This window comes from Narcine bancroftii, chromosome 2, assembly GCF_036971445.1.
Source record: "Narcine bancroftii isolate sNarBan1 chromosome 2, sNarBan1.hap1, whole genome shotgun sequence".
Taxonomy (NCBI): domain Eukaryota; kingdom Metazoa; phylum Chordata; class Chondrichthyes; order Torpediniformes; family Narcinidae; genus Narcine; species Narcine bancroftii.
Genome location: NC_091470.1, coordinates 113,190,544 through 113,203,095, shown reverse-complemented (window position 1 = coordinate 113,203,095; position 12,552 = coordinate 113,190,544). Strand labels below are relative to the sequence as shown.

General features: G+C 45.1%; 1 protein-coding gene across 2 annotated transcripts in view; it reads left to right on the top strand.

Annotated features, from left to right (window-relative positions):
- The window catches only part of LOC138754155 (dihydropyrimidinase-related protein 2), a 28,787-nt gene extending 16,468 nt beyond the window's left edge, over positions 1–12,319 (top strand). Inside the window, exons 9-14 of one of the 2 annotated variants that reach the window (XM_069918019.1) lie at positions 571–727; positions 2,656–2,797; positions 5,070–5,240; positions 6,663–6,842; positions 7,784–7,949; positions 9,932–12,319. In XM_069918019.1, coding sequence (XP_069774120.1) covers positions 571–727; positions 2,656–2,797; positions 5,070–5,240; positions 6,663–6,842; positions 7,784–7,949; positions 9,932–10,023 — 908 coding nt within the window. In that variant the 3' untranslated portion in view covers positions 10,024–12,319. Of the gene's footprint in view, positions 1–570; positions 728–2,655; positions 2,798–5,069; positions 5,241–6,662; positions 6,843–7,783; positions 7,956–9,931 lie in introns of both variants that reach the window. The other variant, XM_069918018.1, reaches the window with a different exon arrangement.
- Positions 12,320–12,552: the final 233 nt, after the last annotated feature.

Here is a 12,552-nt window from a genome sequence, read left to right as displayed (position 1 = left end):
AGCAATTGGAGAATTGTGATAAATGCCACTTTCTCCTCAGTTTTTCATAATGCCTCCTGAATAATTATTCTGATCAGTCTTTGTTCAACCCCTCTCTGTCCAAATATCTGTTCTTGGCTTCTTTGGACAGAGGCATAAATGATCAATGAAATAAACTCCATTCAATTCAAGGAGGATCTAGACAAGCCTTTGAATTTCTGAGCTATGAACCAAGTGCTGGTGTAAACTGAACCACCAGGGTCAGGAACAGCTCCTCCCCCTCCACCATCAGACTCCTCAATGATAAACTCAATCAGGGACTCACTTAAGGACTCGGACTTTGCACATTATTTCTTCCATCTTGTTTACATCCCTCTCTTTTGTATGCATATCTTTTACGGGGTAGTTTTTTTGCTCTTCCAATAAGTGGTGATTTGGCATGACCTGCAGGGTTGTATGTATGTACTCTGGCAATAAATCTGAACTTTGGTGAATGGGCTCAGTGGATGGACCACAAGGTTGGCCAAAGTGCTCTGTAACTTGGACTCTGACACTCAAGTCTTGATATGAACATTGGTGTTTCCCCAACAGGTACTGTTGTGTACGGCGAACCAATCACTGCCAGCCTTGGTACCGATGGATCCCATTACTGGAGCAAGAACTGGGCTAAGGCAGCTGCCTTTGTGACTTCCCCTGCTCTGAGCCCTGACCCAACCACTCCAGACTATTTGAACTCCTTGCTGTCTTGGTATGTGCTCCGCTGATGATTTTCTTCTGTAGAAATGAAGTAGCCAATTGAAACAAAATCTCCGTTTGAGAGGTTAAGCATAGCTGGTCGTCACTAGTAGAGTTACACATTGACCATTTTTGCACATAATTGTGGAAATTTAGAATCCGCCAACCCATGATGCTTTGACATTGAGTTTATCCATGACTTAGTTTGATGAATTGATGTGTAGATGGGCTGGCCTATTGGTATGGAGGTTTAATACTGGTAACATTCTGGAGAAACTCAGCAGCTCGTGCAGTGTTCTTTATGGCAAAGATATATAACCAATGTTTTGGGCCTGAGAAGTGATCGGGGATGCGGTGGCACTCTGAATGGAGAGGGAGGGAAAGGGGGTGGGGAGCTGGAGACAGTGGGCTCACAGAAACTGGAGATGTCTATGTAAATGCCACCTGTTTGGAGAATCCCCAGATGGAATATTAGGGGGTCTTCCTCCGTTTTGTGGATGGGTTAAATTTGGCCTTGGACAGATTTGTCGGCATAGGAATGGGGTGCAGAATTGAATTTGTTGGCTGGGTTGGAGGTGGGGGCAGTTCCCCTGGTGGTGTAAATTAAAATCTTCCTCCCGCCCCCTTCCTTGTCATGTGGAATTTTGATTTGGGTAAATTAGATTTGGTGAAGTGCCCAATGAAACCAAAGAACAGTCTGCTTCATCAGTGGCCTTCAGAGAAGGAAATCCGCTGTCCTTGTCTTCTTCGGACTGCTATTGAGTCCAGATCCACAGCAATGTAGCCAATTTTTTACTGCGCCTGAAATGGTGGAGTTGTTTGCATTTATGGACGACAGTTGTACTGTTTATCAGTGCAGAGAGTGATTTATTAAGGGGCTTCTGAAGGAAATTGTTACATCATTTGAAAGGCAATTAGTTAATGTTTGAGGGGTACAACATGGCGAGGGAATGTGAATTGATGGGAAACATCTTTCTAAATAATTTTGTGCTCCAAATGCTACTGACAAGGCAAGCACAGAGTTCAGTGAGATATTTCTCATGGGCAGATACTGATCATTTATTTGGACTGGCCTTTGGGTAGAAGGTGGTATGTTAATGTTTGGTGGAGGGATTAATATTGACCAGGGCACCAGGGACAACTCTTGCCTTGGGGCTTTGGGAGGAAGGGAAACACAAACAGTGGGATCCAAATGGGTTTTAGCCTCAACTCCTGCAGGGGAGATGGCGCCTAATTAACCCTAATCACACACCGGCTGATTGGATGGTACCTTTGGCGTTTCAATTCCCAGCAGCAATGCAGCCCAGGAATTTGCCTGGTCTCTCTCGCTCTGCCACACTTAATGGTGAAGACATTTTTCTGAGAAAAATGAGACTGACCTATATTCATTGAAATTGAAGTGATCTAATTGAGTGAGTTTCTTATTGAGGATCTCGTCCACTTCTTCGGAGTCTGGAATCTCTGGATGGGAATTTGGACATCAAGAGGAGCAATTTTTGCATGTAGTATTTGACATTTGGAAGTCTCTGGCCCAGGGATGGCCAACCTTTTCATTTTTATTTTAGACATACAACACAGACACAGGACATTTTGACCCATGAGTCCGTGCCGCCCAATTAACTGACACTCCCGGTACATACACGTGGGCTGTTACCATGCTGTTTGTCTAAATTAAAAATTAAAAGGTTGGCCATTCTTGCTCTAGCCCATGATTCTTTGACCTCGAGTTATCCTTGACTGAATTTCACAGATTGATCACAAAAATATCCATGGATCTGGGAATTAGCTGGCAAAGTGGCGAGGCATAGGAGCAGCTGTAACTAGTGGTGCCTGCCAACTCCTGGTCCAGTCCCTGTGTTCTTGCCTTAATGGAATACTTGTCAACTGTCTTGTCAGTCTGCTGAAGGCACTCCAATGGAATCTTTTTACTTATTCCTACAGCGGCGATCTGCAGGTCACCGGTAGTGCTCATTGCACCTTCAACACTTCCCAGAAGGCTGTCGGGAAGGATGACTTCACTTTGATTCCAGAGGGTACCAATGGGGTTGAGGAGAGATTGACCATTGTGTGGGACAAGGCTGTGGTGAGTATTGCAGATGTGCAGGGAAGGTAGGGTTGGGTTGTGAAGGTGATTTTTACCCCCACCCCCAACATTAAACGGCTAGGTTGTGGTAATACAGTAAAAAACCTTTATCTGGAATTTAAGCAATCGGCAAAAAAAATCGTAAAAAAGTTTTAAATTGGCACGCCCTGCCATTAATTCTCCAATCACACAACACACAATCTCAAACAACTGGAAAAATTCACATACTGCATCTACCAATCCCCATAGGTGCTGGATACTGGAGGTTTTACTCTATTTGGAAAAATATTGTTGGGTCCCCTGTATTGAAATCGAGCTTCTGGTGTTGAGGTAAATACAGCACCTGGCAGATTTGGAACAATCTTGAAAAACAAGTTAGGATATTTGGTGATTGGGGGGGGGGGGGGCTGACTCTACGTAATCAACAGGGTGCAAGATTTTGCTTCACATACTTTTGTGAATAATGGCCTCAGGTATTGGAAGACTTGCTGCATCATTTGGGAGAAATTGTGCAGTGTCGAGCCAGTTATCCTCAGTGGGGATCAACATCGACCATCCCAAACTAAGTAGCTCCTGGGTACTCAGGGAGCAGAGTCCTTTCCATCAACTTTCATCCCTCAAGGTCACTGCACAGGTTGATAGGATAGTTAAGAAGGCCTATGGGATTCTGGGATTCATTAATAGGGGATTGAGTTCAAGAGTAGAGAGGTCATGTTGCAACTCTACAAATCTCTGGCGAGTATTGTGTTCATTCTGGACACCTCATTATAGGAAGGATTTGGAAGCTATGGAGAGGGGGCAGAAGAGATTTACAGGATGTTGCTTGGATTGTTAAATGAGTCTTATGAGGCAAGGTTAGCAAAGTTGGGACTTTTTGGAGCAAAGAAGGATGAGAGGAGACTTAATAGAGGTATACAATGAGAGGCATAGCTAAGGTGGACAGCTCGCACCTGTTTCCCAGGGCAGGAATAGCAAACACCCAAGGACACCTGTACAAAGTGAAGGGAGGAAGATTTAGCAAGGATATCAGGGTTACGTTTTTTTTTAACACAGAGAGTGCCAGGAATTCCTTGCCGGGGATGGTGGTGGAGGCTGAAACATTAGGGCATTTAAGAGACTCTTAGACGGGCTCATGGATGGAAGGAAAATAGAGGGTTATGGGGTAGGGTGGGTTTAATGCTTTTTAAAAATGAAAATATGGGTTGGCACAACATTGAGGGCAGAAGGGCCTGTACTGTGCTATTGTGTTCTCTGCTCTATCTTCACATTTCTTGGCAAATCTGAGTATTAGAAACATTGGACAATATTTGTTGCCATAAAGGATGGAAAAATTAATGTAGGCAAACAGTTGGATTGTTGAATATGTTGATAAAAAGATCTGGACATTTGCTCTCTGTAGCTCGCTGGATAACAATTTTTTTTCCAAAAAGTTTACTTTCTGAAACAAAATTGGGGATTATGAAAGACAACTTCAAGCTGAACACAAAAATAATTTCAGATTTGCTGTATCACGTTAGAAGTTGGAGAAACCTTAAATTAATTGTGGTTGAATTTACCATGTTTAATCACATAATGATGCTGACACATTGCGTTAGTTCAATTGAACTAAATATGTTTTGCCACTGATTTTCGTTTGTACTCAGCATCTGATGCCTCATGTCAGTGTCCAACAATAGTTGGTCAGCATTGATGGATTCCAGTGGCCATGATTCTGCTTTTCTATGGCCGCAATGTCCTCGTGAAACCTTTCACCATGTTCGTCACTGACTGCACCAAGATCAGCAGGGAACAAGTCCAAGTGCGAATGCAGAAAATGAATTTACAATGCCATGTTGCCCTTCATGGTTTTGTTTGCTTGAAGTAGACTTAAAATATGGTAGGAAATCACAAAAATAGATTATATTTTTAAAAAATGGTACGTGATTGGAAATATTAAGGTGATTTTCGTGATCAGCAGCCCAAAATCCATAAAATACACTCAAAAGCAAAATCTTTCTTGTCCAGTGTAATTGCACTAGTTACGTGTCGTAGTCCCTGTTTGAAATCCCGTGAAGTCAAGAAAAGCCAGATTCGGAAGTGGTGAGCGATGAACAGCCACTTAGCAATTGCTGGTGAACGACCTGGAGATTCTGGTGAAACCTGTTCTCTCGTGCTCAGAGGAACATCTGAGCAAGAGATGTACTGTGAAGCTTCAGATCGTGTCATTTTCCATTCCCAATGATTGGGTCTGGGTTCCTTCACTCAAATGTCTCCTGTCATTTTTTATAAACAGGTCTCTGGCAAAATGGATGAAAATCAATTTGTGGCCGTGACCAGCACCAATGCAGCCAAGATTTTCAACCTGTACCCGAGGAAGGGCCGCATCGCAGTGGGCTCCGATGCAGACCTGGTCATCTGGGACCCTGATATTGTCAAGACCATCACTGCCAAGAACCATAACCTGGTGTGTCGCCTGGTATCTGATGAGTCGCACAATCTACGCACATCTGCACAACCCATTACATTCACTGACCAGCACTTGGGCATTTCTCTCTCCTGCCATGAAGTGGAAGTTTTCCGAAACTCTTAATTGAGCAGATCATTCCTCAGCAACAGAAGTAAATGGGGGCAGGAGTTGGGCACCAGGCCATTCCATACAACCATGGCTGATCAACCATTGTCTGTCCTGTGACATGTTCCCATTGCAGTCTGAAATTCCCAATGCCACCTAAAGCATTGGCTCCATCCAACATGGTTACGGGACCTTCTTCTGAGAATAATTCAGGAGCAAAGAGCAGATGGAGACTTTTAAGACTTGGCCTTGTGTCTTTTAGAATTCCAAGGGTCTAGTCTGAGACCACTATTAATATTCATCAATTAATGTATCCTCAAATTACATCACCAAAGGTGGGAAGGGCTACTTTGCTCACCTTGCCCATGCTGGAGATTTGGCAGGATCCCGCTGGGGGAGGCACCCCATTTCTGTTCCATAGAGCCCTGTCAATGTCTCATTTTTGGGTTCATCCTTTTCCCTTGCTCAATTGAAGACCTATTACAGTCCTTTCAAGCACTTAATAAACCTTTTCTATACTTGTTCACAGAATGTCAGTGTCACTGAAAGGGCCGTCGTTTATTGCTCATTCCTAATCCCCCCCCCCACCCCCAGACCAGGTGGCTTGTGGGGCCATGTCCGAAGGCAAAATTAGCTGGGTCTGGAGTCATGCAGGTCAGGCAGGTAAATTAGAAACAGTCCGCAGATGCTGGAAATCCTGAAATAAATTCAGAAAGTGGTGGAAGCGTTAAACTGGTCTGGCAGCATCTGTGGAGGTGATCCAACGCAATCAATATTTTCAATCTGGGACCTTTCAGAACTGGGAAGGAGAGAAGATAAGTCAGAGATTGTGGGGGAGGGGATTGGAAATTTCCTGTGCTGTACTTAAAGTTTTAACTTTGGACATACAGCACGGCAACAGGCCCTTCTGCCCACAAGCCTGTGCTGCCAAAATAGACCAATTAACCTAAACCTCCAGTGTGACTTTAGAACGTGGGAGGAAACCAGAGTCCCCAAAAGAAACCCACACAGATACAGGGAGAATGTACAGATAGCACCAGATTCAAACCCTGGTGCTGATTGCTGGAGACATAACAGGGTTCTGCTAGCCGCCCAGGCCTCCACCTCCAGGGATATTTGCACTTGTACAACAAGTTGAGTGAACAGAGAATCTCCATTCAGCCAGGTTCCCAGAGGGAAATTTCCCATGGGACTGAGGCCCATCAGGAATCTGATGGGAGGAGAAATCAACCGCGTGCTTTCCGGCAGCGATAAAGTCTGTGCCAAGGTGATCTAACCGCACTGCTCCCACCCTTCCTCCCATGTTGCAAACAGGCAGTGGAGTACAACATCTTCGAGGGCATGGAGTGCCGTGGGGGACCCTTGGTGGTGATCAGCCAAGGGAAGATTGTCTTGGAGAATGGAATGATGCATGCAACGGAGGGTTCTGGCCGCTTCATCCCCAAGAAGGCATTCCCCGATTATGTCTACAAAAGGATCAAAGCACGGAGCAAGGTAAAGAGTGTCCTGTCCTTGATTGGGACCAGAGTGGATCCCTGTTCATTTCTCGTGTTTTAGCACAACCCAGGCATTTCAGTTTGTGAGCCATTCCACGGGCTTCTATTTCAGATGTTGTTCGAAGTTCAGGTTTATTGTCAGAGTACATACTTGACATCACATCCAACCCTGAGATTCTTTCTCCTGCAGGCGAGGCATAATTAATTTTTATTGGTAGTACCAAAAAACTACTCCAGAAGGTATGGATACATGTAAACAAACTGTACAATACAGAGAGTAAAATAAATCTCGGTGAGGAAAGTCTCGAGCCTTCATGCCCACAATGGTTCCCTGTGATTGGAAACCATTCCCTTTTTACACTTGTGGGCAGCTGGTGTACCAGTTAGAACACAGAATGAGAAGAGACCCACGATTACGGTGCTGACCACAATTCCATTCCAAGCTAAATGTGTCTGAATGCAAGTGGTTTGTATTCCTCCGTTCTCTGCAGTGCTGGAGAAACTCAGCAGGTCACGTAACATCCCCTGGAGTTTCAGGCCTGAGCCCTTTGTGTCTTGCAGCTTTTTCTTGTTTGACTAATCTTGTGCTTCACCTTTGCTGTGGACTCACACTGTGATGTGTGGCTTCTGTGCAAGACGGAGGAACAAAGTCCTCAGCGAGTAGCTGAGGCTGTGGGTTCAAGACATGCTGGATGTCTACCTTATCTGTACCCATCATAATCTTGTAGCTCTGCTCACCTTGTCTCATGAGACATGCTCTCCAATCCAGGCAACGTCCTGATAAATCTCCTCTGCATCCTCTCCAAAGCTCGATGAAGGGCCCAGGCCCATATCACTGGTTACTCTTTGACCTCCTGAGGATGCAGTGTGACCTGCTGAGTTTCTCCAGCACGTTTGTGTGCCACGTTTAACCCTGTGGTGTTTTTATCTTCTCCACAGCTGACAGAGCTACGGGGCGTCCCCCGAGGCCTGTATGACGGCCCAGTCTGTGAGGTTTCCGTGACTCCCAAGTCAGTCACGCCTGCCTCCTCTGCGAGGACCTCTCCTGCCAAACAGCAAGTGGCCCCCGTCCGGAACCTGCACCAGTCTGGATTCAGTTTGTCTGGTAAATGTGTGTTTCCTGTTTTATTACCTCTAGGTATTTTTTAAAAAAGTGTTTGAATGAGCAAGTGTCTAATGTGGATGTTGAGAAACACGTTAAGTTCATTGCCATCTGATTGTACGTATACAATCTGACAAAACAGTGCGCACAAGCACACACAGTTTACCCTACACACAAATTACATATATACATAGCGATCCAAAATAAATGTGGATAAAAATGATTTATCCAGGATTGTTCAACAGTTTCACTGCCCGTGGGAAGAAGCTGTTTCCCAGTCCGGCAGTCCTGGTTTTTATGCCCCTGCACCTCTTCCTTGAAGGTAGTGACTCAGATACCGGAGGCTGGATTGTAAGGGTCCTCGATGATTCTCTGGGCCCTCTTTAAGCATCTCTCCCTGTAGATGTTGTCACCTCCAGTGCCAGAGAGGTCATATTATTTTCCTGGGCCAGTAGAAGGGAGGGATCTCCTGCTGGGAGACAGAGTGGACTGGAGTTCTACTTAAAAGAATAAAAAGGGGTGGTGCTCGGGAAGGGTTCAGACGGTGAAAGGTTTTCACTAGGTTGGGCATTAGTTCTGAGGCAATCAGGGGCTTTAGAGAGCTGGGAAAGTTTTTTAAATTTAAAATTAAAATTTTTACATTTTAAATTTAAATTTAGACATACAGCACAGTTTCAGGGCATTTTGGCCAACGAGTCCACGCTGCCCAATTTACACTCAATTAATCAACAACCCCTGGTACGATTTGAACGGTGGAAGCCCCCGGGGGAAAACGTACAAACACCTTAGCGCGGGATTCGAACCCCGGTCTCGATCGCTGGCTCTGTAAAGGCGCTGCACTAATTGCTTTGCCAACCGTGTCACCCTAAATCTTTGGAGTTTCTAACCTCCCAGATTTTAGTCACTGAATGGTCTTGAGGCTGAAACCAGTGAGATTTGGAATCCTTGAGAAAGGAGGGGAAGGACGACCTGTACCTTAAGTGGCAGATCAACTATGTCATGTCCTCTCCTCTGTGAACCATTTTCTGGACACTGAGGCGACTTTAGATAGTTGTAAATCAGTGGATGCTAAATGGTTGTGTGCAGAAAAGCTCAGGTGACCTTTGATAGTGAACGTCTCAATGTTTATTGGTGGAGTGAAGAAGAAGAAGAGAGGCGACAGTTAAGATTCTGAAAGGTATAGATAAGGTGGACGGCCAATGCCTTATTCCCAGGGCGGGAGTTGCAAACACCAGAGGATATCGGTACAGAGTGAAGGGAGGGAAGTTTAGGGGAGACGCCAGGGGTAAGTTTTTTTTACACACCTAGATTTGCGGGTGTCTGGAACACGTTGCCAGGGGTAGAGGTGGAGGCTGGAACAATAGGGGCATTTAAGAGACTTTTAGGCAGGCCAATGGATGAAAAAATAATAGAGGGTTACAAGGTAGAGAGGGTTTATTTGGGTAGGTATTTGTAGGTTGGCACAGTATTGTGGGCGGAAAGGCCTGTACTTTTCTGCATATATATATTTTATATATATATGCAACTCAACAAAACTGCTTTTCTCCAGACCATGGTGAACACAAACACAATACACAGCACATATAAACTTTAAAAATGTAATGTGTGTGTATATATATATATACACACACATATTATACAGTAAATATTTTGGGATCATGTACTCGGACACTGTACATCAATCTCACAGCCTATGGGAAGAAGCTATTCCCCAGCCTGTCGGTCCTGATTTTTGATGATCTTGAGTGCTGGATGGAAGGGTCCTCAAGAATTCTTCTGGCCCTATTTAAGCAGATGCAGTGATTGTAGAGAGTGCTGGAGGAACTCGGCTGGTCTCGCAGCGTTCCCGAGTTCTTCCATCATTCTGTTTTTGCTTCAACCACGTGCATCCACTTGAGCTGTTCCCACTGTGTTAATGTTTAAGGTGGGTGGGTGGGAGAATGAACTTTCTGCAGACTAATCCCTCTGCTCCTCCTTGCCATCAGGTGCCCAGGTGGATGACAATCTCCCTCGCCGTACCGGGCAACGCATCGTGATGCCACCTGGTGGCCATGCGAACATTACAACCCTCGGATGATCCCTGGTTGTGCACTGGCGCTGGTGAAGCAGTCATCTTCTCTCATATTTCTGTTTTTGAAGAGCCTGTGACAGTTACTGTGGACAAACAATCCTGGGTTCAGATTCACCCCCCTCCGCTTATATGAATCACCGACGTGAGGCATCTCCCTTTCCTCTCTCCTTTCTCTTGTTCCTCTATCTCTTCTTTTCTCTTTCCTTTTCTCTCCTCTCTCACCCCCTCCACATACCCCTTCCCTCCCTCTTAATCTTACTCATACTTCCCTCTTCTCCCTCCCTCCCTCTTCTCCTTCTTCTTCCCCCCCCCCACCCCCGAACCTGATATGATGAGTCCAGCCAACGGCTGGATTTATTGGACAAGTAAAGCACCTTGATTGAGGGAGGGAGAAGTGAATCCTCCAACCCCCTCTGTGCAATTGAGCCATCACTGTGGCAGACAGGACACACATCAATTCCACAGATTGGGGAAGGGTTGAGAAAATGTGTGTCAGAGCCCCATCTGTTCTCAGTAAACGTAGTCTGTGATGTGTAAAAAATATTAAAAGAAATGGTTTAGCCTTTTTAGCTTTGGTTAGATAGAATTAAATCATTAAAAGCTCAGCAAATCAATTTCAAAATTTCACCATGTTGAATATTCATCCCTTAACGTTGGTGCTCACTGTGAAACAGCAGATGTAAGGATGAGACTATCAATGCACGAGTCTGGAAATGGAAAAAAGATTCAAGGTTGTTATTTTGACGACTGGTGTGGCAGAGGAAGCTGTAAGTTTCCCCCAGTGCTCTACTTCTCCGAGTCCTATTCTCCAAACGATTGTTGGGAGTAATTTGCTTCCTAAACATTGTCATTAAGTGTAGCCATTGTTCAGCTGTTGATGTGTGTGCCACAACTTGTCACAATAATCTGTTCGACGATACAGCAGGAAGATCTTGCATCTTTGAACGGTGACTATTCCAAGTAACAAATTCCCACCAGATTTTTCAGTGAGATATTTTTAAAATTAAAAAAAAATTTAGACATACAGCACAGTAATGGGCCATCTTGGCTCACAAGTCAGTGCCTCCCTATTTACACCCCATTAACCTACACCCCTGGTATGTGGGAGGAATCCGGAGCCCCTGTAGAAACGCAGACACAGGGAGGACATAGCAATTTTTTGTTACTACAGACAGTGCAGGATTCTAACCCCGATCACTGGTGCTGGGAAGGTGATGCGGTAACCACTTTTCCAACCATTCACCTGTTACCTGACACAAGTGGATGGAAATCCATCATTGGGTACAGGTGGTGTGGTGAAGTGCCACCTGAACTCTGGATTGTGGTTCCATTTGGACCAGACCTCTGAAGCAGAGTTTAGTGGGCACATGTGAATCATTGCATTGAATAAAGGAAAAGTAAAAACACGATCCTGGAGAACCTCAGCTGGACAGTGTGCTTTATGAGGCAAAGATAAAAACCAATGTTTCAGGCTTGAGCCCTTCACCAAGGTGTGAGCAACATGTCAGCAGGCATCCGCCAACATTTTGCTCCAACCTTGATGAAGGCCTCAGGCCTGAAAAGTCAATTATGCATCTTAATCTTTGTATCACCCTGGCCACAACCTCTTCTCACTGCTTGGGCGTCTTTATTCAGGCACCCGCCAACATTACGTTCATCCCCTGATGAAGGCCGAAGCATTGGTTCTGTATCTTTGCTACATAGAGGACATTGCTTGACCATGCTCCAGCATGGTGTCTGCAGACTTTGTGTTTTACTTTAAACTTCTATGGCAAGATTTGCTCCATGTGGTTTCTGCTGCCCGATCCCCTAATTCCTTTGAACTGTGGCCAGTGAGAGTTGTCTGTCATCTTCCTCTCTCAATGCTTAATTGTCCATCCTTTATCTGATTTCTCAGACCAGGGATTAACTGCCTGCTCTTCGCCTTGGTTTCTTTTCTGCCCAGTGGGAATTCAGTGTTGTTTTCCTCCGTCAGTGCTTACAGCCCATATTGCTGTCTTTCTCAGACCAGCATGTTCATTGATAGCTTGTGCGAGTTTATCACCAGGGTGACCTGGGGGAGATTCATAGGTTCATTGACCACAGTGACTTGATGCTCTGAAGCTCATTGTAATTATAAAATGTAGTCTTGATGGATTTTTCCCTCCCAACCCTGTATTGTACCTTCCCAAAGAGGTTTGAGTTCTTGCACTGCTGTGAGAAGGGTCGAGGATACTCCCCTTGTCTGTTTTTCCCCTTTGTTGACTGTTGTATTGAATGAAGTTGTGATTTGTTCCTCAAGAGGTTGAAGAAAAATAAAGTTTTACTGACCTGAACTGACAATAAAAGGTCTTGCTGTATAACGGTGTGTGGGTGATGTTTGAAACAAGAGTCTGTGATTTTCTGTGGGCACCGGTAGCACGATGAGTGGGCTTCCAAGTCTCGGATCTGCTCTCCTCGTGATTCATTTCACGGCAAGTGGAGAGAGACGCACCTGAAATTAGGACCTCTGACAGCTATTTATCCCTGGGACACTGTCAAGCCATTTCTGCCCCT